Genomic DNA, 26,206 nt, shown 5'->3' on the forward strand with positions numbered 1-26,206 from the left:
CCATAGGGGAATAAATAAATAAATAAATAAATAAATCTTGGCCTCCCACCTTTGACCATGACGATCTTGGATAGCAAATTTATTGAAAGACTTTGCAATGCAAGTGCTCAGACTTGGTTGGCACTGAAACTCTGAACTCCTGCTGACCTGCTTGCAGGGCCTTGCACAGGATCAGAGGGTACTGGCTACACACACAGCACTCTGCTCGTACTTTGTTGCAGATAAGGGACATTTAGTTGTTGGTTGTGGTGGTATTATTGTATTTCATTTAGGATATTGAAGGCCAAAACGTGTTCCTCAATATTTCAACACAGTGTTCATTCCTCCCTTCCCCTGGGCATCACTGGGTCTTTTGCTAGAACAGAAGAGAGTGCAACTGCTCCCTTCCCCATCTCTTGGCAGCATCATATACAGAAAGCAAATGCTCAGTAGCACAAGGACTGTTTTTATTTTGTGTTTGTATGGTCTCCATTGTAACGAAGTGCAGGCCTGTTATTTGGTGCCTGAGCACTATTCCTGCATATCAAACAGCCAGCAGAGCCTGGTGCAGGACTGCACAGCTGCCCTCTGCTGCCCACAGCCTACACATGTACTGGCTTTTGGGTAGCCAAGACCTTGAAACTCTGCCAGAAATAGTGGGGCCACACTTGGACGCTGCCATGTGTGCTCCCCAAACCTGCCCACGGGGGCAGGCACCAAATGTCGAACCTGAGCCTGCCTGTGTCCAAAAACGTACAGACCAGCAGCAGCGGCACCTTGAGCAGGTCACAACAGGGAAGGAGCCTCATACCCTAAAGGATGCATGGCTGCATGCAGTAATGTTTCGTTGTTATTTTCAGGGAAAGAAGTACGAAAACTTCCTTTTGTGATCAAGGAACGTGTTAGTTCACCAGATAAATAAATAACCCTTATAAAAACATCAGTACTCAGTTGTAAAACATACTTGGGAAGTGTGGCAGCACCTGGCAAGTATCTCTAACCTGGGATTTCACCTTGTTGCATTACAGTGGCAAAAAATCGACATTGAGACATCTGTTCGACCTACTCATCACCACGTTAATTTATGTTTTGTAATGCTTTTTGTATTTGTTTTCCAGAAGAAATAACAGGTGTTTTTACCACTTCAGCTGGGGATGAAAGGTTCAGATGTGATATACTTTGTAGTGCTGGCAAAATCTTTTGCCTCTATCATACATCACTATACTTAGCTTCTTGCTGCTGGTGGTCATAAGATACTTGGCACAAATCACAATAATTACCACACATTTAGGTCCTGGCTAGACAGGGTTGTCATAAGAAATGATGAATGTGCTCTTAAAAGGTGTTTGGTTTCAACCGTGGAGTGTTAGTAACCAGTTTGATCTTACACTCCTTTCTTTCCCTGTGCTTTACATGGAACTGAGGCTGCTACAAGGAGAGGGCAATGAAAGCTGATACCCCTGCTTGGCCTTTGAAGGAGTCACTAAGCCCTGGCAGCCCAAGCTGACAGCACCCCCACAGTCCTGCAACCAAAACAACCTTTTGTCTCAGCCTTCAGTAGTTTCAGCATCACATTTGTATCTGTCAAATTCAAGAGGCATGTGGTAATGGCTAAAGATTAGAGTGGCCTTCTGTGTTTCCAAGAAAAAAATGGAGAAATAAGATAAAATAAGCAAAGAATGTTTCTTCTGTCTTGTGCATGTTTCTAGGAAATGTGCTGGTGGATATAAAAAAAAAAAATGATTGGTGCTTATTATCACTGCAATTCTGAGGGTGATAAGTGCGCACTGAAGTACCCCAAGGGAATTATGAAAGCCTCAGCAAACTGGCAGAGAACAAAAAGACAACCCCGAAGTCTCTCTGGACCAGGCTGCATCACAAATCCTTTTACACTAATACCACAAAACTTCTGGCAAGGGTTTTCTGCAAATAATCAAAATACTTTTGGAGTAGGTGTCACTTCCTGCTGTGACATTACATCCTTTTGGCTCACAGACACTTCAGAAACCTGAAGTCCTGTCAGTAATCAGCAGCAGTAATCAGGCATAATTATATTTAGACGTTTGTTGCTGTGCTCACTCCTGAAAATGGACCAGCTCCAGTCCCTCATCCTGAACCACCAGAGTTACCATGGGACCAGCAGTGTCATGGTACACTCTGATACACCATGCAAGGAAAGCAAAGTGAAGAAATCCAAGTCCTGGCTATCTCCTGGGACCATAAGAAGCTTCACCAAGCGCAAAATGCCATAATCCAAATGCCTCATTTCTTTATGTATTTTAGTACAGCAGCCAGATAGGTCTTTTGGCCTCTATTTTCTCAGCCTTGAGAACTTTGCATAGTGTTTACCTGTAGAAATTCACCTGAATTCAGTGCATTTTAATTCACGTGGATCTGGAAGCGGCCTCTGGGCTCCATAACCCACACTTCAGGGAAACGAGGATTGCAGGTAAATGATACTAATCTGCAAGATTAGCACTGGGCATAAGGGATTGCGTTTAGCCCTTGTAATGCAGCCCTTTCTTCGGGAGAGGCCAGAGCACTGGATAGAAGCATTGCTGACAGGTACAGAGGAAACTTGACTGATGAGGCTTGATGTAGTACTCTCTAAATGCAGCAATGAACACCTTGTCATAATGACAAGAGGCACAAGAATTTTGGAGAGAAACCCATTTCTGTGGTTGCAAGTGAGATGGCTCCTTCTGAGCCTGCATCAAAGCCACTCTGCTGATGGAGGCCCCACGTGACCTGTGCTGCACACAGAGCAGTGCTTCTGCGGTTCTCCTTCGGGTACCACAGAAATAGGATGCTACCTAAAGACAGTCCTTCGAGATGGAGGGCATGAAATGTTCACTGGGGGAAATGAATAAAACAATGGTAGCACTTCACAGTATGACAGAGTTAAGAGTTAGCAGCCCTGGATTAGGATTCAGACTCAAATGGGAATTTCTACTGGGGAAGACAAAAAACAACACAGAACCAGACTCCTTTGTGCATCTGTGCTTGTCCATTAAAAATGCCATCATCTTTTGCTGCTAAAAAGCAAGTGAGAAAACACAGCTGACCTTGGCATAAGGCTCTGTGATGCAACACTTGTGCTCTGCCCTCTGCATTTGTGTACAGAGTGTGTTTATTTGCATTGGTGTTTGGGCTTCCATTAGCTTTAATTATCTATGGAAAAGTCTAATTCTGCTGCATCTTCCTCCCTGCGGACTAATTAGGGTAGTGATTGTGTAAAGCCATTACTGCGATTGCATCCATTATTAAGAGTTTCATTTTAGAAATGGACCACTTATCTGAAATACCTCTCAGGACCTTCCCTGCACAACCATCCCTGAGCCAAACAGTGCTTTACCAGGGCTGGTAGCTGCTTTTCCAGCAAGCTGAGTGACAAGGGAAAAGTTTCTTTACCTGCACAAAGCCCGCAGCCAGCTGACGTGTGACAGTAGCTGAGGTGAACACAAAACAATGTTTTGCAACACGCCAAATGTCACTCTCAGAGCAAATGAGTACCTCCTTGTTAACCCTTCCAGCTTTGGGACCGAGGCACGCTGCCAGCAGGAGCTGCATTGTGCACCCAGTAGGCTTTTCCTGCTCATTTGTGACATCTTCCTCCCTCATTTGCCATGTGGTGAAGCACTGATTTCCATTACAATACTTTCTCCCATCAAGTTTCTATGAGATGGAAGTGAACAAATCCAAGGTGAGCACAAAGCAGCAGTCTCCAGCCCCCCACTGCTGTTTCAAAAGGCAAGTCGGTCCCTAACACACCACAACTCTGCACGCACTGCCTACCACATTTCCATCTTAAGCCACAGCTTTAAACACAAATACACAAGGTGCAATCACATACAGAGAATCAGTACTAAAAAGTGCTCCATGTTGCAGAACCTGAAAGACCCTTCCTTTATAATGCTTGCCATCACCAGATGTAGTAGCATTGTGCACTGAGCAGGGCTGTCCCCTGACTTTTATGTTAAATGTTTTATGCTAAATTGACTTAAAGCATCAGTGACACACAGACCTGTGCCTACGGACCTGAATGTGAGGTTTCCTTCCCTGTACCCACGGCAGCCACAGCAAAGAGAAATGTGCTCGTCTGTCCCATCCTGTCATTCGGGGTTGCACACTTGTGGGCTAGGATCCTGTGGGATATCCTCCTTTCCTCCCATAGTCTCAGCCCCACAGAGTTTTGGAAGAAAATTGGCTTCTTCAGCATTAGCCTGGCTGGCACAGTTCTTGTTGCCCAAGCAAAAACCTGAGCTAAGGCTTGGCCCAGCCTCAAAAGAAATTCCAGTAGCTATTCGTAAGCCATAGGTGTGCCTTGTGCAGTCTGGAAGCGAGATCCATGTGATAACTGGAAACTTTTTAATTAAGTGGTGTAATCTCTCCCACCAGATAAAGGAGAGCTCAAATAACTTATCCAGGAGGAGGGACGTGCATGACTCTGACGTATGATCGTGTCTCGCCGAGTCGAGATACGCTGAGTGCTACACAGCTGCCAGAGTCAACACCTGACCCTTGCCCAGGACAACAGGTACAGCAGGAGCTACTGAACAGAAAAATAACACTTCTGACATCGGAAATCTCTGGGCGGTAGGTCGAGGCCAAATGGGAAATTACCTCAGCTAATCCGATCACCAAACCGTTATGCTCTGCCCACATCCGCCAGCTGCTGCCACCAGCAGCCTAATAGGTGAGGAAGAACCTCACATAAAGGCAGCTTTAATTTTACTGTTACTGTGTGCATGTGGTCAGTGCTCACAGTGACAGCGCTCTGTCACCAAGGATGCTTAACTGCAGTATTTGGATACCAAAAAGGTTCTCTCACTGGCCAGCATTCCTCTTCCAGAGGAGTCTCCTCTCCTGCCTTAGTTACTCACAGCCCTGTCCTACCGTCAGGTTTATCCAGGATTATTAGGTATTATGTACTGTTCTCCATCCTGGGCTGTTGCAAAGCTGCTCACAGTCATCTGGGAAGCTTCCACCTGTCTTTCTGCACAGAGGAACAACGGGTTGCACTACACCAGCAACAAGCCAAGAAACATTTACATAGGAAATTTTCACAGCCCACAGGAGGTAATCTGGCTGAGTAAAAGCATCAATGAATAAATGTCAGGAAAGCCCTCAAACCCCCTCCACACCACCTGAGGAAAATTAAATGCAAAGCCCCCAAACACCCAGGCCATTTCCCAGCCCTGCTGCAAAGTGCCTAGAAAGGGCTCCTGGAAGGCACCAGCGTTGCATAGGGCAACCTCCCCCACGACAGCAAAGCCATCACAACCGTCACTGCTTACGCAGGGGCCATCAGAGACCTTGCAGGAACGCTGCTGCCTCCTGGCAGCCTCCTCCCTTGGAACAGGGCAAGTCAAGCAGTGAGCACACCAAAAAGAGGGCCAAGAGTGGCTCATGCTTTTAAGGAGAAAGGATTTTTTTTAAAAAAAAAAAAAAAAAAATAAATTCTATTAAAAAAAAAAAAAAAAAAAAAAAAAAAAAAAAAACACAAGACACCCTCGTTTATTAAAACCGGTTGACTTCTGAGAAACCCTGTAATGGTCAGTACATCCAGTAACAGCACAGGGACTGCTGGCAGCTCCCTCTTCCACAAAATGACTGCTCAAGGTTTATGCAAGCTGGGAGTAGTTACTTGGCAAGCAAAACACCCCTGAGATGTTGGTGCTCCCTTTGCCAAAGAGAGCAGGAAACACTTTCATTTTCTGCTGTGAATTGGGGTGTTTTTTTGTTGTTGTTTTGTTTTGTTTTTTTGGCTGGGACAAACATGGAGACATTTTGTTGTGCAATGGAGAGCACCTCTTAGAAATGGGCCATGCAAGGGAGGCAAATGCCTGGTTATGGATTTGGGGGTATAAAGTGGCCTAGGGAGCCCCAGTGGTGGCAGTACCTGGCATAGCACAGGACACAGGCCCCTTCGCTACCTCCTGGTGCCTCTCCTGCCCAGAGGACCCACTTTTTACCCCATTTTGAGTCTCCTTCCTTGCACCCTTAGTGTCATGACAGCCATCGTCTGCAGCAAAGGACACAAGACAGCTTTTCCTCCTGTAATTTTTATTTCAGTGTCTTTATAGACGATTTCAAAAGATTTGAAAGAAAAAGTTACTGGTTTATATTTTAAAAATTTTTGCTGCTCAAAGCAGCCCTTACTGGCACATTTGTCTGTTCATCACTAAAACATCTGCATGTACATGAGTTTAGCAAAACATACGCCACCTTCAGCACCTCTCAGCAAAGTAGCTCACAAAGTCAGCGGCAGAAAGAGCACAGTTAAAGGCACAGTTAAGAGCACAGGCAAAGGCACAGTTAACATACTAAAGACAGGAAAACAAACCCAATTACTTCTGCAAGGTAGGCACTGTTCCCAATCACTGATCTTTAAACTGAACCTGCACCTTCAAAAGAGGTTGCTGATAGACATCTTGGCCCAAGGGAGGCACTTCTAGAAAACGCCGCAAACGCACTGGGAAAGAGTAACTGTAAACCACACTACTCGTGATGAACATAATTCCTAGAACAGGACTCTCTTACACACTGACACAGCCATCTACTCAAAAAGTAAGAGGCACCCAGCAGGCACAGGGGTATTTGCATCGTCATGACTGTAGTTACAAAACTTTTTAATGACAAAACACCAAGTGGGGAGGAGCAGGCACCATCCTAATCTGAAATTGTTCCTTTACTTGATAAGCAAAACAATCTTGAGCCATAAAAGCGCTATTCATACTAATTGCACTGCTTTTACAGAAATAATTAAGCCGTAATCCATTGCAGGAGCAGTATCATGGTACAAATAACATTACTAATAGCATTGAACTAAGGAAAGAGCGCAGTTGCAACAGGAAGAGCATGCCATAAATTGCTCACGGCGCTAAACAAACAAACAAACAAAAAAAAAAAAAAAAAAAAAAAAAAACCTACTGTGCTAATGGGCTGCACAAAGCCACCATGGCCAAATTTCTCTGACGGGAGCACCCAGGCCCCACTGCCAGGCAGACTGTGGGATACTGGCCATGTGCTTGGGTAAGCTGCCTGAGGACTGGGCATCTGACAACAGTACTAAGTAACAAAGTACCTGAGATTTACCTTTTTGATGATTGCAGTCCATCCAAGTCAGATCCTTGGCTCCTACAGAGGGGATGTAGCATTAGCATCAGTTAATCTACCAAAGGCAGGGTGTTTTCCCCTAAAAAGTGGGAAAAAAATATTTTTAAATCAAATCTTGTTACAGTCACCATATGGTATCACTGAGCCTTTTGGGCTGTTCTAGGAACATATGGCAATTTTTATTTACTTTTTTAATTTCCCTGTCAGGAACATAAGGTTTTGAGAGATCGATACTTGTTTCTGAAGAGAAGGGGTTAACCAAGTAAATAAATAAGCTTTGCCCAGTTTGCACATTAGTCACTGGAGCTGCTGGTGGCAGCCTTCCACTGCTCCAGTTGAAGGCTCGTCCCTTTGTACACACTGCTGCTTTAGCAGATTACAACTTAAGCTTTGCCTACCATCCAGCACCGATGACTAACAGGTCAGGGCTAGGGCTAAGAACTTTTGTCTGTTTTCTTTAAAATCGATTTAAAAGATTAGATCCATAAAAGCATTAAAGGAAGGTTATGGTGGTTTGGAAAGTATTAGTTTTATCTGTTCTCTGTGCTACTGACTCTCAGAAGCACTGGGCTGTTTGCTTTTCTAATGACTAATATCTCCAGCAACTAAGGCAAGAGTTTGTTCTGTTTGTTCTTAAGGCCAACTGCACCCCTACTGTAATACCATTGACTTAGAGAGAAGGAAGGCCCCAACCTTACCACAGATTACAATTTCTGAGTGGCACCTGGTGGGTGACAATTTATAGGGGAGGGGATCTGTTCACAGGTGATTTCAACCCACCCAGCTCACACCCGGAGCTTTTGGCAGCTGCAACAAATAAATAATTTCCCCAGGCAATAATCCTGTGCCCTGGATGGGAAGTAGCTGACTGGGTGAGTCTTGCAATGCCTGGTCTGATGTATGTTCACAAAGTACTTTCCACACTGACAAAATCAGAAAAATCCTGGACAATGCACAGCTTTTGGTCCTAGGTTATTAAAAGGAAAGAGCTTGGTGCTGTCTAAACCAAGACTGCCAGATAAGGTATGTTACAACAGCACGTAAGGGAAAAAGGATTGGAGACCTTCATCCTGTTCAAGCACCATCATGGCATCAACAAGATGTCCCTTAGTAAGAAGTTAGCTCAGTGCTAACTAACTTCAGTGCCCTGCAGCTGCCACATCCCAGGCTTCTCCCTAGAAAACTGCCAAGGCTCTCCATGTGTGCTCCACAAGAGTTGTATGCCCAAGATAGCTCCATAAAACACCACTCCCTTGTCCCAAGGAGCCTTTGTGATTTCTTGGGTCTCCCAGGGATGCCTGGCAGGCAAATGTTTCCTCAAAGCCATTGTTGTGTGCTGCTGTGACCAGGTGATGAGTGTGGCATGCCACCAGTACGTCCCGTCAGTCATAGCTGGTGCAACACACGATTTTTTTGGTTCCTCCTGATTTCCCTTGCGTGTGTCCTGGGAGATGTAAAGCACCTTGTCTAGGGCAGCATGGGGATTGTGACTGTGCTGAGAGGAGCGTGGCTGTGCAGGCAGACCTCAGACAAGCTGCCTGCAAGTAACCTACCTGAACGCCCTCATCCCAAATGAACAACCTGGGTTGAAAGAGAGGCACCCTCTTTCCAGCTACAGTTATCTGTAGACCATCTTGATGGCTGCAGCTATTGTGTGAGCAATATCAAATGTTTCCCAAATGCTTCTGATGTAAAAAACACAGAGGCCAGTGCTTATTTAAGGGGGACCTTTGTGAGGAGTGCCTGAACGCCAGGAGAGCTGCACTGGGCTGCGCTGGGCTGAGCGCATCACAGTGCCGTGGGATGGCGTTGCCTACCAGATAATGAGAAAAAAAAACATGTAAAAAGATTATGGGATTCAGGCAATGTAACACCCCCTCAAGTTGTAATCCGGGAAGCAGGAGCCCTCGCTGCTGGGCACTAGGCTATAAATAAACACATGGCTAAAAAAGGGCTCAGGGAAATCCATAAACATAGCTCTCACCCGAGCAACTGCTTCTGGCACAAAGCTGCTGCCTGACAGGCAGTTCATTTTTTTCCTGGTTTTATGGGTTTCCCAGCCTCTCCCACACACTGTGGCTCATAGAGGCCAAAGCCTGCAGCCCACGAAGGTGGGCGCTGTAAGGGGATGCAGAAGGGTCTTCCCTTTTCACACCAAAGCCTGCTGAAACATTGGCTGAGGGTTTCTGTAGTGGTTTTGTTTTCTAGCCCTGCTCTTAGAATGGAGTTGGCTGTCTCAATCCACCTGAAGCAGCCTGTTTTCCTTGTATACCAGTTGCTGACTGTCCCTCCCTGCTGCACCTGGAGCGCAGCTTTGTGAAATGGGACATGTTGGTGAGCACTGCTGCGTGGCACATGGCAGGGCCCACGGTGGGCCAGCCCCACGTGTGAGGGGAAGGCAGTCCCATGGCACAGTCAGATCCTGAACACCGTGCACTCATACCTTGTCTGTGTAATGCTGAGGGCAGCATGTCCTTGGTTGGGCCGTGGCAGAGCAGAACAAAGCCCATGGCTGCAACTGGCAGATGCAAAACACTGACCCAGCACTGAGCTGGCAGGCAGGAGGAGTGCAAAATTCACAGGGACTCAGCAACAAATTTCAGGCTCCTTGGGGGGAACAAAGCAGCAAGGGAAGTCTTCATTGTGACTATCTTGGTGTGTGGCATGATGGTAACTATTGCACTACTGGGGGCTGTTCACATGAAAGCTGTTGGCTTTCGTGGAAGCAATGCAAACCATGTTGTCCTAAAAGGCTTGTCTTGACACTGTGCCACACTGAACAGGGTGGCTGTGGGCACTGAGGGCAGAAACTCTCACCAGTTTTCCAGTCTGGGATAGTTTTATTCTGGGGACTCTGTATTCCTCCTGGTGAAACAGTTCAGGTGTCTTCTTAGGCAGAGACAGGACCAAATTTGAGGTTTCTATAGCATTTCCACTATTCACCTATTCACTATTCCACAATATACATGGCATAGGCCTTGCCAAACCTGTGATTTCAAGCCTAACACCCTTGGGTGCTTTACTAAAAATGTACAGAACAATTCAGCCCTCACCAAATGCCTGAGCCCAGGCAATGACGGGGCAGGAGCAGCCCCAGTGAGGTGCTGCAGGAAGAGGGGCCACACAGGTAAAGCTCGAGCACTGTCTCTGCCTGGGAGCTGCCGCTGCTTAGGGGCCAGGGGGTTGCATGCAGAAATCAGGGGGCTGAAGGAGGGAGTAGAGCAAGACTGGAAACAACGTGTGTTTAACCAGGGGGTTAATTTGTTTGTGCTCATTACCCCAGTAGCCCTATGCTTGCCTGGCAGACTGGGCACATCCCCACTGCATAGATCACCCAGCAACGTGCCAGCAATGCCCTGTAAGCTGCTTTAGCCCGAAGCCATTGCATAAGTTAACTGAACCTGTGCAAGCCACTTTCTATGAAAGCAGCAGGTGATATCTTTTAGCTGGTTTTACATTTTTGTTAATGGGGATGAAGCAGGAGATGCCCCAGTCCCTAGAAAGGAGCCCATCAGACCTGTTTCCCATCACTGCCTAGGACCAAGCACCTGGCACCAGCAAGGTGACCACCATCACGGGTTTTGGGATGGGAGGGGGCACATCCCTGTTCCTAGACCTGTTCTCAATCAATTTGCCTAATCCCAGTTTCAACTCAGCATCCTGCGGCATGGGGCCTGGGTCAGAGAGGCTCCCTTTGCTCTGACACCAACATCTTGGGGAGCCCCTACATCACGACTTCCCCCAAACAAACAAAAATTATATTGGGCTGGGATCTGTAGCTGGCTTCCTCTTTCTGTTACCTAGCGTGTATTTACCTTCCTCTGCCCCCGTTGTTTTATTAATAGGAACATGCTGACTCCTGCAGGGAATGATCATCTGGCTAAGTGCAAATTAAAAAAAGCCCAGACTCTGTATGAAGTATCTGTGAACTTCTTTGAAGGCTGTGTGAAATTCAGATAGTCTGGTTTGCTGGTTCTCATCCACTGCCAACTTCTCCTGAGAAGTGATGCTCCTGAGAGAAGACAAAAGTCCCAGCTTCAGATGGAGATGGTCTCTCCACCCTTATTTGTGAACAATTATATTTTACTCCCTCAAAAGATTCAGTAAATTATCTCAAGAGAGTATTTCTGTCATTAAATCACACTTTTAGAGATGCATGTTCTAAACCCCTTTGTGGTTTGTGAAGACTGCTGCCACATTTCTTTACATGTGTATTGGAGGGTCCCTTTGTGAGCATCCTCTCCATCAGGAACCTGCCAAACACTTTGCCTTGGCAGTAGTGGTGATGACAACAGTGATCTAGGAATCTTGATTCAATCAAACTAAATGGAGTACGTAACAAAAAATAAATCCAAAAAATCCACAGCTCTCCAATAAATGCATAAAGTTACTTTATTTTCAGTATACATTTAATTTTGAAAAATATAAATGCTAAAATATCTCATCATCTTCATCTTTTGATTCCATAAAAGTCACAATAGAAAGCTTCATAAAACTGTAAAATACTATAATGTTATAAGGAATTTCATGTTTTATATTACTGGAAAAAATCATTTTAATATATTGAAATGTTTTCTGCTTTTTTCCTTTTTGTTCCACCATCTTGATCCACTTCATTTTAAACTAAGTTTTTATTCTTTCCTCCAAAGCAAATACAGACTTAAGAGAATTAAAAATAATAAAAGTATCTGAAAGTGCATGTCGATTCCAAGGAAAAAAAAATAATGAGTACAAATACGTGTCGACCATGACGACAAATAAGTAGTGGCTACAGAGGCAGACAATCACTGTTTTTGTGGGGCTGGGACAAAGCTATCTGCAGTTTGGTTTTGCTGGGTGATTCCAGGATATCAGCCCTGAGTTGGTACCTGGTTTGTAGGACTTCTATGAGAAAATGTTTTGGGAAGCTCATTTCTTTATGGACTCTTCTTTAAGAGGAGCCTCTCCAGAGGCCAGAGGTGCTCACCCAGGCTTTTCTCTCCAAACACCCAATTCTGAACCAAAATTAGTTTTTGTTTTATTGTCACAAGGCCTACAAAGTGCAGTAAAATTCTCCTTGTGGTGATGTCAGCCCATCAAATGCTATTAGATGGCTACTTTTCATTACCTTCTATCTCTTGGTGCCAGCAGAGCTCTTGCTTGCTGTCTCTGTGGTTTGTTTATTTTTCTAAAGGAAAAAACAACAAAGGACACACAACCTTCAATGAAGTGCTGTTGTCTGGAAGCAGGAAATGAAAAATTTCCCCCTTCTGTCACCAGAGTTTTGTTTTACATGGAAAACTACAGAAATCCTTGTCCCATCCCTTGAACATTGCTACCCTCTGTAAAATAGCTCAGTCTGGAGAAAATAAAAAAAAAAAAAAAAAAAAAAAAAAGAGAGAAGATCTAGATCAGCAGTCAATACATTTCAAGTACATTTAACATGGTTCAAAAGTGGAAGACCTCATTTTTGTGGAGACAAATCACCAGGTAATAGCAGATGAAAAGATATGCATTGTGTGTGTGCGTATATGCATGTGTGCTGTATGCTGCCTTTTGAGCATACCGTAGGCAGGGGTGGTGGTCTGTCAGTGCTCTCTCAAGGAAATCTTTCTAATATTCTATTTTGATCTTTCCTTATTTGCATTTCTACAAATAAAACGTCTGGGCAAAACGTAAAAGCTCACATGTACTCTGTACATGACACTTGAGTCTGTTTCCCCTCTGTTAGTCAGTGACTTCTGTTCACCAAGGAATGAAAACCATTTTCTCCACATTTAAGTTAGCATTGCACTCCCCAGGTTATCTGTCCTCCAGCTAATCCTAACAGGCAGCAGAAGGGATCACATAGCGGCTGCTTTTATGGCCTCTTTGGATGTCTCCTCAACCTTTCTGAAGCAGGTTTGGGCTAGATTTGCTGACCTCTCAGGGCAACGAAGAAGAGCGGCTGCTCTCCCTTCCTCTTGCACTGCTTTCTCACAGTAAACAAAAATTTAGGAAAGCAGAAATTTAGATTCCTTGGTAACACATTGGGGAATGTACATAGGTGTGTGCACGTGTGCATGCTGTGCCAACTCCTCTGCAACTCCATCGGTTTTGTGCAGCAAAGAGCATTTGCATGAGATCAGGCTAAGAGCTATTACAGTCCATATCAATACATCATTTAACCAGATCCCATATCTGGGAAAAAAAAGAACAGCCCTGTTCTGCAGGTCTGATTGGTGATCTGTCTGTTACTAGTTTGGAGATGCTAAAAAATTTGGCATTTAAAGTCTGTCAGCACCACAATAGAATTTTGTTTCCTTAATCGGCATGGACTTTGGTTTCTTTACAACAGGTATGGAGGACATTAAGTGCTACTTTAATATTTAGTATTTTTACTACATTAGAAGTAAAAGAAACAAAACCACATTAGGCATTACAAAACAGTTTCTGCAAGTGCATTTTTTAATGCCTGGTGGTGGGGGCTCTTACGGACAACTCCCTCCCCCTCCCCCCCCCCCAATGATGGGAAGCTGCTCCCCTTCCTGCTTAATCCCCAAATGTGCCACATGCAAGGAGCAGCGAGTACCAATGAGGGTCTGCCAGGCTGCTTGCTGCCTTTTGGGGGTGGGGACCCCTGATCTCTTACCTGCTGCAAGCAAGGGCACTTCTTGCATGCAAGCAATGTGCCCATCCTCGGGGGGAGAGGGGATTTTTACCTTTTGGGAATCAGCCCTTACAACTGGGCTTTTTTTTTTTTTCGTCTTATTTATTAAATAAATAAACCCTTTTCAGCACATCCCATGTAATCTTCACACCTAAAATAACACTGGTGAAGCCCAGTTTCCCAAATGCATGTTTATATTCATACACAAGTTCATTGTGTACACACTACAGAGAAAATTATCTGATGCAAGGTGATGCTTGCTTGGTTTAAAACCAAAAGCCTGCATGTAACTGTGCTTAGCCAGTTTGTTAGTGGTTCATCACCATGTGTGGATGGATCAATCTACCTAGGGGAATGCTGAGCAATCAAGTTTAAGGGTAAATTCTCTACATGATTTGGGGTGCTGCCAATCCACAAGGAGGATGTAGATCTTCGTAAGCCTCCTGAATATGGGTTTGGGGATAAATATCCCCGTAAGTTACATTCAGCTTTCTCCTAAATTTCTCCATCATTGTGTCTAAACTGCACACAGGGTGTTTTCATTTGCACACATACACACACGTGCACACACGCATGTTTTAAATGAAATAATTCGAACAATACTGCATAGGAAATCAACAAAATGAATACAATCAGCATCTGTCCACTGACACCGTTAACAGGTCAGTATTTTACTTACCACCATTAAACTTAAGAGTCTTCCTAGATCACAAAATATTTGAGTTACATCCTGTCTCCTTCATAGTAAAGTTAGATTATTAAAAAATAAAATAACCCTAAGTAAAACAGATGCTTCAGAGTAGAAGGTGTTAATAAAACTGATCCAGCCCTATGCCATGTCCTGGAGATTGTGTATTTTTTTCCTTTTTTTTTGTAAAAATCACATTATATATGGTACAATACATTTTTACAGAAAGCCTGGCATCTAGAAATAAGAGGTAGAACTACTCAAAACTATATGTTTCCTGCTGCAGGAAAAATTCATTTTTCTTTACAGTAATTAAAAAAAGGTTAAAAAAATTGACAAAAAAAAGTCATAGGTTAGGCCCCCATAATTTAAACAAAATAATCTAGGAAAATAACACTCTTCAATGTACCTGACGGATTAAGTCCATTAAAGTGTTCTTTTAAAAAAAAAAAAATTGCATAGGAAAGGGACATTTCAAAACACATGCTACAACGATGGCAATAGTTTGTGCTGGGAGTGAAGTACCTTTTAGTTTTCCTTCTTGTGTTACTACAAGTACAGGCTTTAAGAGCAAGTTAGTATTAGCAGCACTTTCCAGCATCTTAGAGCAGTGTAATAAAGACATTGAATTAGCCTGGAGGTCAGTTTTGTTCTGCCAGACAACAAAGAAACAAACAAACACTGATTCACAACTAAAGTAATGCCAGTTTCTCTGGCATTTCACAAAGGTATTATATTATATCCTTAATAATTCTGCCCTCTGCTTGAAAATGAGAGAGATGCGTGCGTGTGACAGAGAAGGCAAAAACAAGTCTTGGTCAGAGTGGAAAAACTGGGTGAGGAGGAATAAAAGAAAATCTGCAGGGTGTAAAGGCAGAGGGGGAAGCGCAGAATGTCTTGTCTACCTATGCGGGTGGGACGCAGAGAGCATTTTAATATTTGGCTAGTGACAAAATAAATTCCATATAAGATTTAACAGACAGACAAATTACAAAGTAGTTTCTGTTCCCTTGCTCCTCCAGAAATAACCATTGTCTTCAGGCTCAAGTTCTATTCTAATTTGAGGCACAACTTTTACTGGAGTTCGTGGAGGGCTGCAAAGAAAAAGAAAGAAAGGTAAGCGCATGGACTAGTTTTGTGCTTTTTAGCAATTCTTAATGCATTCTGCAGTGCTCAGCTACCTCCTCTTGGAAAAAATACACCCTCTGAGGGATCAACTCCAAGAGAATGATGGCATTTTATAAACAAGACAGAGTGGCAACTAGCATACACTGGGAAAACTGCTGATCCTGGTTCTTACTGGACAAGGTACGCAGTGTCACATCTGGAAGTAGAACACATGGCCAACTCCCAGTACTGAGGATCAGGTTCCTTTCATTAGCACCCACAAGTACAATATAGCTTTCTAAAATTGACAGCATATTGATATCAGATAAATAGGCAGTGGTAATATACAGCTGTCCTATGTACCTTTACTTTTCATTAGGCCTGTGCATCACATAAAATTATTTTAATGAATTGGGCCAAACACTACTTATGTTGGGGGGTTAAAACCACTGATTTTATTGACTGAGGAGCTCCAAGTATCTAGCACTTGTGCTTCACACTAGGCTGTATCAAAATTCATGAACTGCCTGTATGAAATTTTATATAGTGAAGTCTAAACAATCCCAAATCATTCCACAACTTTTTTTCCGGTTTAGTCACCAAAACAGGCATTAGTACCGCAGTTGGGCTTGAAGCAAGGCCAGTGGTGTACTTATGTCTCCTGCAGACTCTCCACTGTCTCCACACTGTAAGTCCATGCTTGTAATAAACTTAGGATGTGGAAACTGTATGTTATGAACTCTAAAAGTGCTTTTTAAGAGTTTCCTATAGAGGGACAGGAGCTTTGCCTTGTTTAATTTCAGTACACTTTAGCATAGCTGAGATGTTTTTGAAGAAACATTATAAACTGCATTTTAAGGCTGCTTACCTTGGCATGGTGTGTGACTGAAAAAGAGGAATTTTATCAGCACGACGTATGGCGTTCAAGGAATGTTGGTGATTTTTCTCCTGTCAGGGAGGAAAGGAAATCATTTTTTTGTCATTGCATGCAGCATTTATATTTTCTTAAGCCCAGCCTCAGTATGTCCAGTAAATTTTGATGTATTTTGCAGTGCTTTTTACTACTGACTTCCTGCCATATAAATTTCACAGCTTCTAAATAAAAATAAAAAAATAAGTCTCTCCTCCAAGATATAAACCTTTGAACTGCCAACACAGCCAAGAGACTCATTTCCAAAGACTGCCTTGTGAGCTGCATTCAGCAGCATGCCCTTGCACATGCAGACACACAACTACATATGCAGTTGTACAATCACGAGCAGTCGCCCATCTGCCACACAAGAGGCAGCTGTGTCACTCTGAAAAAAAACAGACCGCAGGAAAACCTGCTTTGTATTTACCAGGCCTGCACTGTAGCCTGGTGAAGGGTTTCTGTCTGGGGTGCGCTTCCCCACAAAGCCAGCCTCAGCCCAGGATGGGCAGGAGTGTTTCCGTGCCCTCTGCAGTGCTTGGAGCAGCCTAACAAAAAAGAGGTTGGGAATCCCTCAAGCAGGGCCTGGGCGCAAAATGTCAAGTTGGGAAATTCCCAGATTCCATCTCAGGAAAATTACTCAGTTTCTTGGCCTCATTTCAGCACCTTTAGATCTTGATACTTACCTTTCATCTATGTCTTTAGTTACCCTGCGCTCCTCACTGTGGCATCCAAACTCCTTGCGAGAAAATAGGTGGCTTGTTGCCTGCAATCACTTTCCTTTCCTGACCAGCGTGGTGAAGTGTACTCTTTTTTAATAATAATCCTATTCTTGCTATTGCTGAAGGGAAGCTAAGGAGTAAAAAATGAATTTCGTGTTTGGATTGAGAAACAGTTGGAATCCACTTCTCTGCCTTAGTGGTTGAAGGGTAAATTGTTTGTCAAGCACTCTGAACATGCAAAATATGCTCAAGTACTGAATGTTATTAGTAGTATTAGTAATATTCTTTGAGTCTCAGAGCAGTTATATTCTAGGGTGATACCATGGTGTTTATGGATTCCAGCTACTTTTTCTAGTACAAGGGCCTGAATTTATTTTTTTGCATTGTTTCTAAATAAAATCCAGCAAATCAATTTCCCAATCATTAAAATGTACAAATACACAAACTAACTGCTGCTTGGCACATGGGTGTGTTACTCTTTATTGCTTTAAAGGGCATTCCAGTGAACAGGTTTGTGGCAGAAGTATTAACTTTTCCTTAATTATTTCAGCCTTAATGATGCTGAAAACAGCGTACGTGACCATAAGATCCTGTGTAACAACATTTAGGATGTAATTTGGTTTTAGTGCACCAAGGCATTTTCACAGTAAAAAGAGGAGGATCTGTTTGGTCCAAGGTTGTTCTCTGTCCTTTTCTTGTCAGTAAAACGCAAAGAATATGAAAATAGTAAAGGAATCATCTTTCTCTTTGGCTTCATTTTAGAATGTTAATCTTTAAGTGTTCTTTTATCTAAAACCACAGTTCACTGCTTGGGATTGCCAAATGTCACCAAAACTGAAGGTAGTTAGGTACCAGCTCCTAAACACAAATGGTAATTAAGGGATCTAAAGAACTGTGTTTCTAGGTCTTATTCCTAGAAATCTTATCACCAGCACTGATTCATTACTATCATTCTTGTTTCTCCACTCCCACCTCATGACAAAACAGCATATTTATGTCAAGATTGAACCCATTGCTCACAGTATTTTCAGAAGTCAGTGCAAAGGCAAAAAAGCTGAAGTCAGTTGTTATTTCTGATTCCTCACTTAAAAGACTAAAATATGAGAAGTGAAAATGAAAATGAAGATTATAATAATCAACCATAGATACTAAGACAGGTAATTAAAAAGAAGCAATAGCACAAAAGCAAATCACCGAAGAAGGGAAATACGTTAATAGTCACATGATCACTGCCTTGTCTGTTTAATGCATAATGCAGATCAAGGACTCACTTAATTATTCTTTTAAAGTGCTGAGTTTTGCAATTGCTTGGAACCTAAAGAAATAAACAGTAATGAAACAGCGATGCAGTTTAGACATGCTACAAATCCAGAACACTAGGCTCAGAGAAAAAATCAATGCAAACCATCAGCAAAGGTAAAACTAAATGGCAAAGGTCAGAAATGGACTGAGTGGATGGGGAAGTTAAAGAGAGGAGAGAGGAAGTTACCAAGAGACATGTTAGTAGCAGGACAACAGCACTTAAGCTGGAGGCACCAGAAGGAATAACATATGTGTTGTAAAGAACACATAAAAACAAAGCCAAAACCAGAGGCCTGGAAATGAAAGAAAAAAAAAAAAAAAAAAAAAAAAACACTTTGGAAGTAATAGAAAATGTGGGTTTTTTTTTGTTATTTTTTTTTTAATTCTCTGTATTTTTTTGTACTGCAAGTCAGAGTCACGCAGGCATGCAATAGGTTAGTTCTACTCACTGTCGGCAGGTTTGCTATCACTTAGGAAAGGTTCCTGCTCCATGATGTCCATTGGTATTTTAATACTTGGGACTTTTTCTGTGTAGGGGCAGTCAGACTGTGAAAGAAACGTGTAAAAGGTCTTAGAAAATGTCCACTGCTCTCTTACTGTCTCCCACGAATTAAAATTATCCTTCATATTGTTTCTGTAGGAATGAGAAAGGAGGAAAAACAGGGGCGAAAAAAAGGAATTATCCAGCCAAGTGGTCTGCTCGTTTTCACTAGCTCCCTATTGCACCCCTTTTCCCTCTTCCTTCGAACTATGGACATAAAACAGAAAGAGTAATGTTATCTAAGTGTTATCTTTCCCTTTCCCCAACTCACCAGCTCCTTTGCAACCAATACAGGTTGGAGTTGGCTGCAGGAAATACAGATTAAATTGCATTTGTAGGCAGAAATGACAGGGCATTGGCTTCTGTGAAATCTCATCACAGAGTTTTATCTTGCTGTGATTTCTGTAATTTTTTTCCCTTCCAAACTGTTCTATGAGGAAGAGTGTCAGACCTATATGGCAGAGGTTCCTTACGCTGTGTTGTTTCAAGTCCTCTTTATTTAAGTCAAGTCAGACCCAGTCTCAGCCACACCTTTATTTACAGTAAGATTTTTTTTTTTTTTTATCAGATCCAGGGTCCTTTTAAAAATTCACATAATCCCAGCCACACAGGAGATATGGCAAACTGGTCAAGAGTTACAAGTGTAGAAAAAATGGTGTACATTAGCCAGTCATTCTCCAGGACACCTTTTCTGTTAAATTCAGCAAGGTTTTGCTCAAATCATCAGCACACCATAGCCACAGGGTCCCCTGGAGTTCCATGATTATGCCCCACTGCCTTCAATAATGCACTTGCTTGTGCTTAGAAGGTACTCTGAATTATTGGGCTGGTTTGTTTTGTTTTTTGAATGTCTCGTAACCAAAGAGAGGCTGATACTGCTTAACTTGGCAAAGAAATTAAGGTGATATATGCCAGAAACGTTAACATATCTTTGTTTCTGGAGAGAACCAGACACAGCACGGAGCCTAACACTGCACTGGAGGAAGGAAGACCTAAAGTCAGGGCGGGAAAACATTACGGAAGCCAGAGAATCTCTAATCTTCCTCCCTGGATTATTATTATTTTTTAATGCTACATACATCCAGTGCAATATTGTATAATTAATAGGAAAGTGTTTCTGCACAAGTGGTTTTTTTGTTGTTGTTTGTTTCTAAACAGCCTAGGGATAAGCATAGCTCAAATAAAAAAAAGATTCAGCAGAAGACCCATGGAGGCAATAAAGCCATTCCAAATCCCCGTCCGTTTGTAACTATGCTGTAAATGAGCATAAGAGCTAGGTAATCTTTCCAGCATATCACTGTTTTGGTATAGTTATAGTTTGGTATATATTTTTGATATAGAAGACCTGCAGAATGACAGTGCTGGTGCTTGGAGTCTGCTTTAAACTTGACTGTGTAAAATGAACAGAGTCAAAGAAAGTACATGTGGTTGGCAAAAATGCCCCAAAGGAGAGAAGAGGCTATGACACATCATTTTTGGCTCTTAAATTAAATATACCATCCTAATATAAAAAATAAAATAAAATAAAAAATTGCTGGCCCTTCTTAGATTATGCATTTTGGACATAAAATCTGAGAGAAAACCAAGGTGCTCAACTTTCCATTACGTACAACCTTAGGCAAACACAGCAATTAGTCTCATTAATTTATACTTTGTAAAAACAAGTTGGAGGGAGCATGATGAGATTACTGAAAAACTTTCTTTGCAGCTCTTTTTTCACAGCCCCTGACTGCTTGCAAACCCCCAGTGAGAACTTTCAACAGTGAGTCCTAACACAGGCTAAGAGATTGGTCTCTATTAGTGCCAGGTTTTGCTGTATTCATTTGCCTAACACCACTTAGCAATGCCCAGCAGTTCTCTTCACTCAACTAACTAATTGCCTGCAAAATCCCATAGTCCTAACTGTGGGGGGGCATATTTCTGGAGCAGAAAGGATGAAAACAATCAAACCAATAATGTCAAGTTCTTTATGTTCAGGAAGGAGGTAAAGGCAAGTGCTGAAAAAAAAAACAAGAACAGTTAGGAACCAACATTTTGCATCAATTCTATCATCCTCTAGATCAAGTACTGTACCTGAAATTCACTGAAAGCCTGAGAAGACAGAAGATAGCTTAAAACATACCATAGATACAGGAGCCATAGCTCAGGATACAATGCTGCTGGATTCAGATCAGTCATAACGAAGGAATGGAGTCAAACCTTTGTTGACTGTTCGCTATGGACACTAGGATGACTTTCATTTTGGTTTGTACAGATTTATCTACTGAAGGAAACCCATGACCTTGGCTTTCCAGGTGCTGCAGGAATGACAACCATTGAAATGAAAAGGAAGCCTGTCCAAGGAACTGCTTGCTACACACAGTAATATATAAATGCACATACCACAGGGCAATGTAGCATGGAGATGAAGGCACTTCATTGAAACTTAAGTGGCAGAGTTTTTGAATCCTGCTCCACTGGACTAATAGAAGAGACGAAACATTTGTTACCTTGTCTCCCCCAGCTGAGAGGCATGGTGTGTGAATGTGTGCATGAAGCTCCTGCCTTCCCTGTTAGTCATACGAAACAGGGCTGAAAGTCTTATCAGGAGCTGCACTGCTAACAGGGATGGGTCCACAGTACTTCTTGAAAAAAGAGTACAGGAACAGAGGAGACTAATGACCAGTGACTGCCAGGAAGGAAGGGAGAGGGGAGTTTGCTGTCTGAAATAGGGCCAGTCTTCCCTGTTGGGATTCACCCTGATTAATAAGAAAGAGTGCATCCAGGCTACCTCCTACATTACAGCACCTTCACCTATGAAATTCCTAGCTTTGTCTCTTTTACTGTATACGTTCTGCTTTACACAGCATACGTTCTCTATAGAAAAGCCATTGTATATTTTCTCACTGGAACAGTCTAACTTTGTTGCCTCTAACACAGATCTGCAGAGGTGTTACAGAGCTCTTACATAAGGGACTTGAGTTATGGCTTGTTCTCCACCTGGATCGTGGTTGCGCTTTCTGTCCTGCAAACCTTGGGTAAGGCCAGGCATTGGAACAGTCCAGAGGAACTCCTAGAACTGCCTTATTACTCTTGAAGACACTGAATTTATCATCTAACTCACCTGCCTGCGTAAGTGGGGCTAATGTGGCAGATCTGCTCAGTGTAGGAAGGATACGGATAATACACACTAGAAATAAAGCAAACACAGTAGGGCAAAAAATAGCATCACCTATGACCTTACAGTGTGGTGGCAGCAGTACTTCCCACAGCTGACCGTGCCTCACTCTCTCCTTCAGGCTTCACTGTAAGAAATGCTCCTGATGAATACACTGGTCCAGCAGCTGCTACTTCAGAAATTCCCTTTTCCTGAGGTTGCTGTTATCCACTTTGCACCAATTAAGTAGGCCAGGGAGCAAACAGATTAACAACTGGTGTTGCTGTTTCTCTGCCACACCACAGTGGAGTTCAAAACTTGGGCATTGCTGGCTGCAGGTCAGGGAGCTGGGCATGAACATGTGAGAAAGGGGCAGTTGACTTTTCCTGTTAACTTCCTCCTCCCAAGGGTGTGATCCCTTATTATTTATGTCTCTTACCACATTTTGGTATTTTCCAGGTTCAGGTGATCTTACCTTTGTGTGAACCACAGGAAAAGCCTTTCTTCATTAACTCTGGACAGTTACACAAGCAGAACTGACACTGCGCTCAGTACCCTCCGTGTGGCTCATCATTAAGAAAACCTAGCTCCCTTGTAACATGGTCTTCCAGCTGGAGCAAAAGATAGTGCTGACTGAGGCAGCCAGCTCTCCAAAGGCAGTTTACACTTGCCATATGAAGTGCTCTATAATCTGTGTGTTCAGCACTTCTATTTAAGTTTATAGAATTTCAGCTCATATTAGGCCTGGAGAGGCTTGGAGAATGTTTAAAGGCACAAGAACGACATTTCATCTTAAGACATATACAATGAAGTGCAGAATTTCCAAGGCACATGAATCTAGTCTAATCAGGTCAACACACTTAGTAATGACATTAGCAAGCTAAATTGCACCCTTTCAGGGCATGCTGTAACCTAAGGTAGGAGCAAAGAGCAGAGTGCACAGCAGAAAGGGCATGTATGCTTTTTAAATGTTTAGGTCAGGAGTATTAACAGCCTTTCCTGCAACATGACAAGTCTTATCTTTTTGTGCTTTTAAAAAGAGTAATAAAAGAAATAAAAAATAAAACCAGAATATTTTCAGAAGCATCTGAGCTGCTTGCGAAAACCATTCTTCTCCTAAAATGTAAGAGACAGTAAGGGGGGAGAGAAAGGCAGAGGAGGGAGGGAAAGATGAACAAGGCAGGGTGATGAAAGGCATTCTAGTAAAGGGAATGACATGTCAGCAGGTATCTAGGGCTCTTGTGGAAAGTGTGATTTCATTCTTGGCAATGCAAGTACCACCTACCACAGGCTGGTGACATCTGGAAAAGGGAAGGCAACATTGAAAAGAAGTTTTGTTTGGGGGAGATTTGCTGCAGCAGGTAAGGATTGTGCTGGTCTGCTGCAAGAGGCTGGGAAATCCCCACCCCCAGTGCTGGAGAGGGGCTTGGAACCATCACCCAGGATTAGCTAGAAATAAGTAGTTTGACAAAAGCAGAAAAGCTCCTTACATCATCATTGTCACTGTCCAGACTGCCCTTCTTCTTTTTCTTCTTCTTCTCGTCTTCTTTCTTTTTCTTGTCCTTTTCTGGAATGACGTCATCAAGAAAGCTTAAGTCATGCTGGGAGAAGAGGTAGTCCATGGCTTTTCTGACTGCTACAAGTGCCAGGATCTGAAAAGGCAGAGGACTTCTCACTGAGATATATTTTACCTTTAACTGGGAACGCTCTTTGCATTCATGTTGATGGTGCTTCATAATCCCAAATGCTTCAATTCTGGTTGTAAATGAACATATACAGAACAAGGTGATTGAGATATTCCAGTTGTTCAACTTGAAAACCTAAACTTTGGAACTGAGTCAGGCCTCAGGTGGGTGTTTTACATCAGAATAAACAGGAGCAATGTACAGAAGCATTAAGATAACCATTTACTGCTCCTGTAAAGGCAAAGGTCATCTTTAACATCAAATTGACAGGCATCAGGCAAAGAAATAAACTATCAACCCAAGATAAATATTTTCATTTATTTTTGGAATTCAGCCAAATATACAGGTTCACAAGGGCAGCCTGAGTAATTTTCTTTACTTTTTTCTCACCACTTCTCTAGACATAACTCTTTAAAAATTAGACAGTAGCCTAGGTGTGCCCTCAGAATTTACAGAATAAGTTTGCTAGGACTGTGGCTGCAGGAAACTGAAGGAAAAGATTTTTCTTTGTAGAGAGAAAAATATGGGACATGCCTGAAATAGGTGTCAATGCCTATGCTGAATTTAACATCACCAACAGATGTATACCAAGATGTGCACTGACAGACCAAAAGCTCAACTTAGCTATAAAAAGATGTAACCCACTCCTACAAGCAACGGAAGACTGATTTTAAGACGGAAAAGTTTGCTCCAAGCAGTGAGGATCAATGGCACAAATTATTCCTAGAAATGAATCTCAAACTTTTACTTGCGTAACATAAAATGGGATTATAGAAATGAAAAATTACTCATGGAAAGATGCCATGCAGACACCCATGATTATCCCACTATAAATTACTTCTTTATTAAAAGTGCTTTCCCTATAAGTAAGGGGGCTGGCTATTGGCTGGATCTTCACAATCAAATTGGAAGTTCATAGTCTTCCTGTTCCCAAGTGCAAATATGTCAGGTTTTGTCATCAGATCCAGCTACATCTAAGTTGTCAGTGTACCTCCACTGAGTTTGCATCACTATAACAAACTTCAGCAAACTTACAGCCCGCTCAGATTCTATTATGGGCAAAGAGGAGGTGTCTCCAGATCTTAAATTCAGCTTTCTACAGCACAGCTATAAAAATGGAATGGAACAGCATGTCCATACGAACTGCTGACTTTTAACATCTTTATATATGAGCATGTGTTCCAGCAAAAATGCTGTGTTGTTTTTTGTTTTTTACTTGAATAACCTTTTCTCCTCTAATTTTACCAGCACCAGAGAACAAATGCTTGTGCTTGTTTTGTTTTCCGCTTTCCTTCATTCTCTGTCTTAAATAAGCACTGCAATTTGTAATTGCACCCATGACTGAGTTTTTACGTGTTCATAAACCTGAAACTGGTGTGTGTATGTGTGCATGTGTGTGTGTAGGATTTGGCCCAAATATATATTAAGGGAGCTTCATATAGTGTTGACTTTGCAGCAGTCTGACCTATCTCCAAGCCAAAGACCAAGCTCTGTAGAATGCCTGTGCCCATAGCTGTGGTCATGTTGGATACATTTGTTTGTAAGGTGACATTGTTCCCAACTGTTTTAGCTGAGCTATAGGTCAGGTACAGAGGTAGAGCAAGGTCCACTTTCTGCTGCTTCATTTGGGACCTGAACTGCTCCAGTGACCACCTGCCGACCACCTGTAAATGACCAAAGGTTTTGAGACTCGATCTGCCTTGGAACTGGCTGCACAGTGTATATCTATAAAATAGTTCTGTGTGATCAATAATTTATCATTCATCATCCGAAAGATCTTTTAACATGACTCCGATACCCACTGTTAGAGGACATGCATCCTACAGACATATATAGCAACCTTAGATGTGAAACACAGCAATTAACATTGTTGTCTTTTTACTCAAGTTCAAAGAAGACAACACTCCTTTTCTTGCTCTTGATTTAACCGATACTTCCCCTCTATTTGACGTTCATCTGAGCAGTGATCACAGCCCTACCATCTCATTTTTCTTTGCCTGTCTGTTTTATTTAAAAGCAAGGGAGACATTTTCTGTACACACACTGGTGTGGGCTGAAAAAGGAGAACTGTGTACCTCTCATTCATTCAAGCAGCTCAAGGACAAAACACAGCACATCTAACCTTGGCAGCCAGGGACGGTCAAAACTAACTACACCTTTCTGGAAAAAAATTAACTTTCCAGGTTTGTTTCTTCCAGAGGATTTATGTGAAGGCAGTCAAAGCAACCGAGAGGATGTGGAGAACATTCACCTTGTGCAGTCTTATATCAGCATAATGAGCAGAGCTCAGAGTCCCAGCCTAGGGATTTTACTGCTAGAGGATTTGATTTGCCTGTTTGAGGGAGCATATGCCTGTGTGTGGAATGCCCAGGCTGTGAAAGGGAGGCAC

The 26,206-nt window shown here is 42.6% G+C and overlaps 1 protein-coding gene and 1 long non-coding RNA gene across 6 annotated transcripts in view; both read right to left on the reverse strand.

Moving 5' to 3' along the window:
* LOC118166809 overlaps positions 1-8,000 on the reverse strand; it is a 29,004-nt gene extending 21,004 nt beyond the window's left edge. The window contains exons 1-2 of the long non-coding RNA XR_004750736.1: positions 7,333-8,000; positions 7,078-7,177 (exon numbers count right to left, since the gene is read on the reverse strand). This is a non-coding gene — a long non-coding RNA (uncharacterized LOC118166809). The remainder of the gene's footprint in view (positions 1-7,077; positions 7,178-7,332) is intronic.
* Positions 8,001-11,472: 3,472 nt separating this feature from the next.
* SLC4A4 (solute carrier family 4 member 4) overlaps positions 11,473-26,206 on the reverse strand; it is a 225,408-nt gene continuing 210,674 nt past the window's right edge. For 4 of the 5 annotated variants that reach the window (XM_035325885.1, XM_035325886.1, XM_035325888.1 and 1 more), the window contains 4 exons: positions 23,623-23,784; positions 18,905-19,001; positions 16,390-16,469; positions 11,473-15,508 (listed from right to left, as the gene is read on the reverse strand). In XM_035325885.1, the coding sequence (XP_035181776.1) occupies positions 16,426-16,469; positions 18,905-19,001; positions 23,623-23,784 (303 nt within the window). In that variant the 3' untranslated portion in view covers positions 11,473-15,508; positions 16,390-16,425. The remainder of the gene's footprint in view (positions 15,509-16,389; positions 16,470-18,904; positions 19,002-23,622; positions 23,785-26,206) is intronic. The other variant, XM_035325889.1, reaches the window with a different exon arrangement.

Source organism: Oxyura jamaicensis, chromosome 4 (genome assembly GCF_011077185.1).
Source record: "Oxyura jamaicensis isolate SHBP4307 breed ruddy duck chromosome 4, BPBGC_Ojam_1.0, whole genome shotgun sequence".
NCBI classification, from domain to species: domain Eukaryota; kingdom Metazoa; phylum Chordata; class Aves; order Anseriformes; family Anatidae; genus Oxyura; species Oxyura jamaicensis.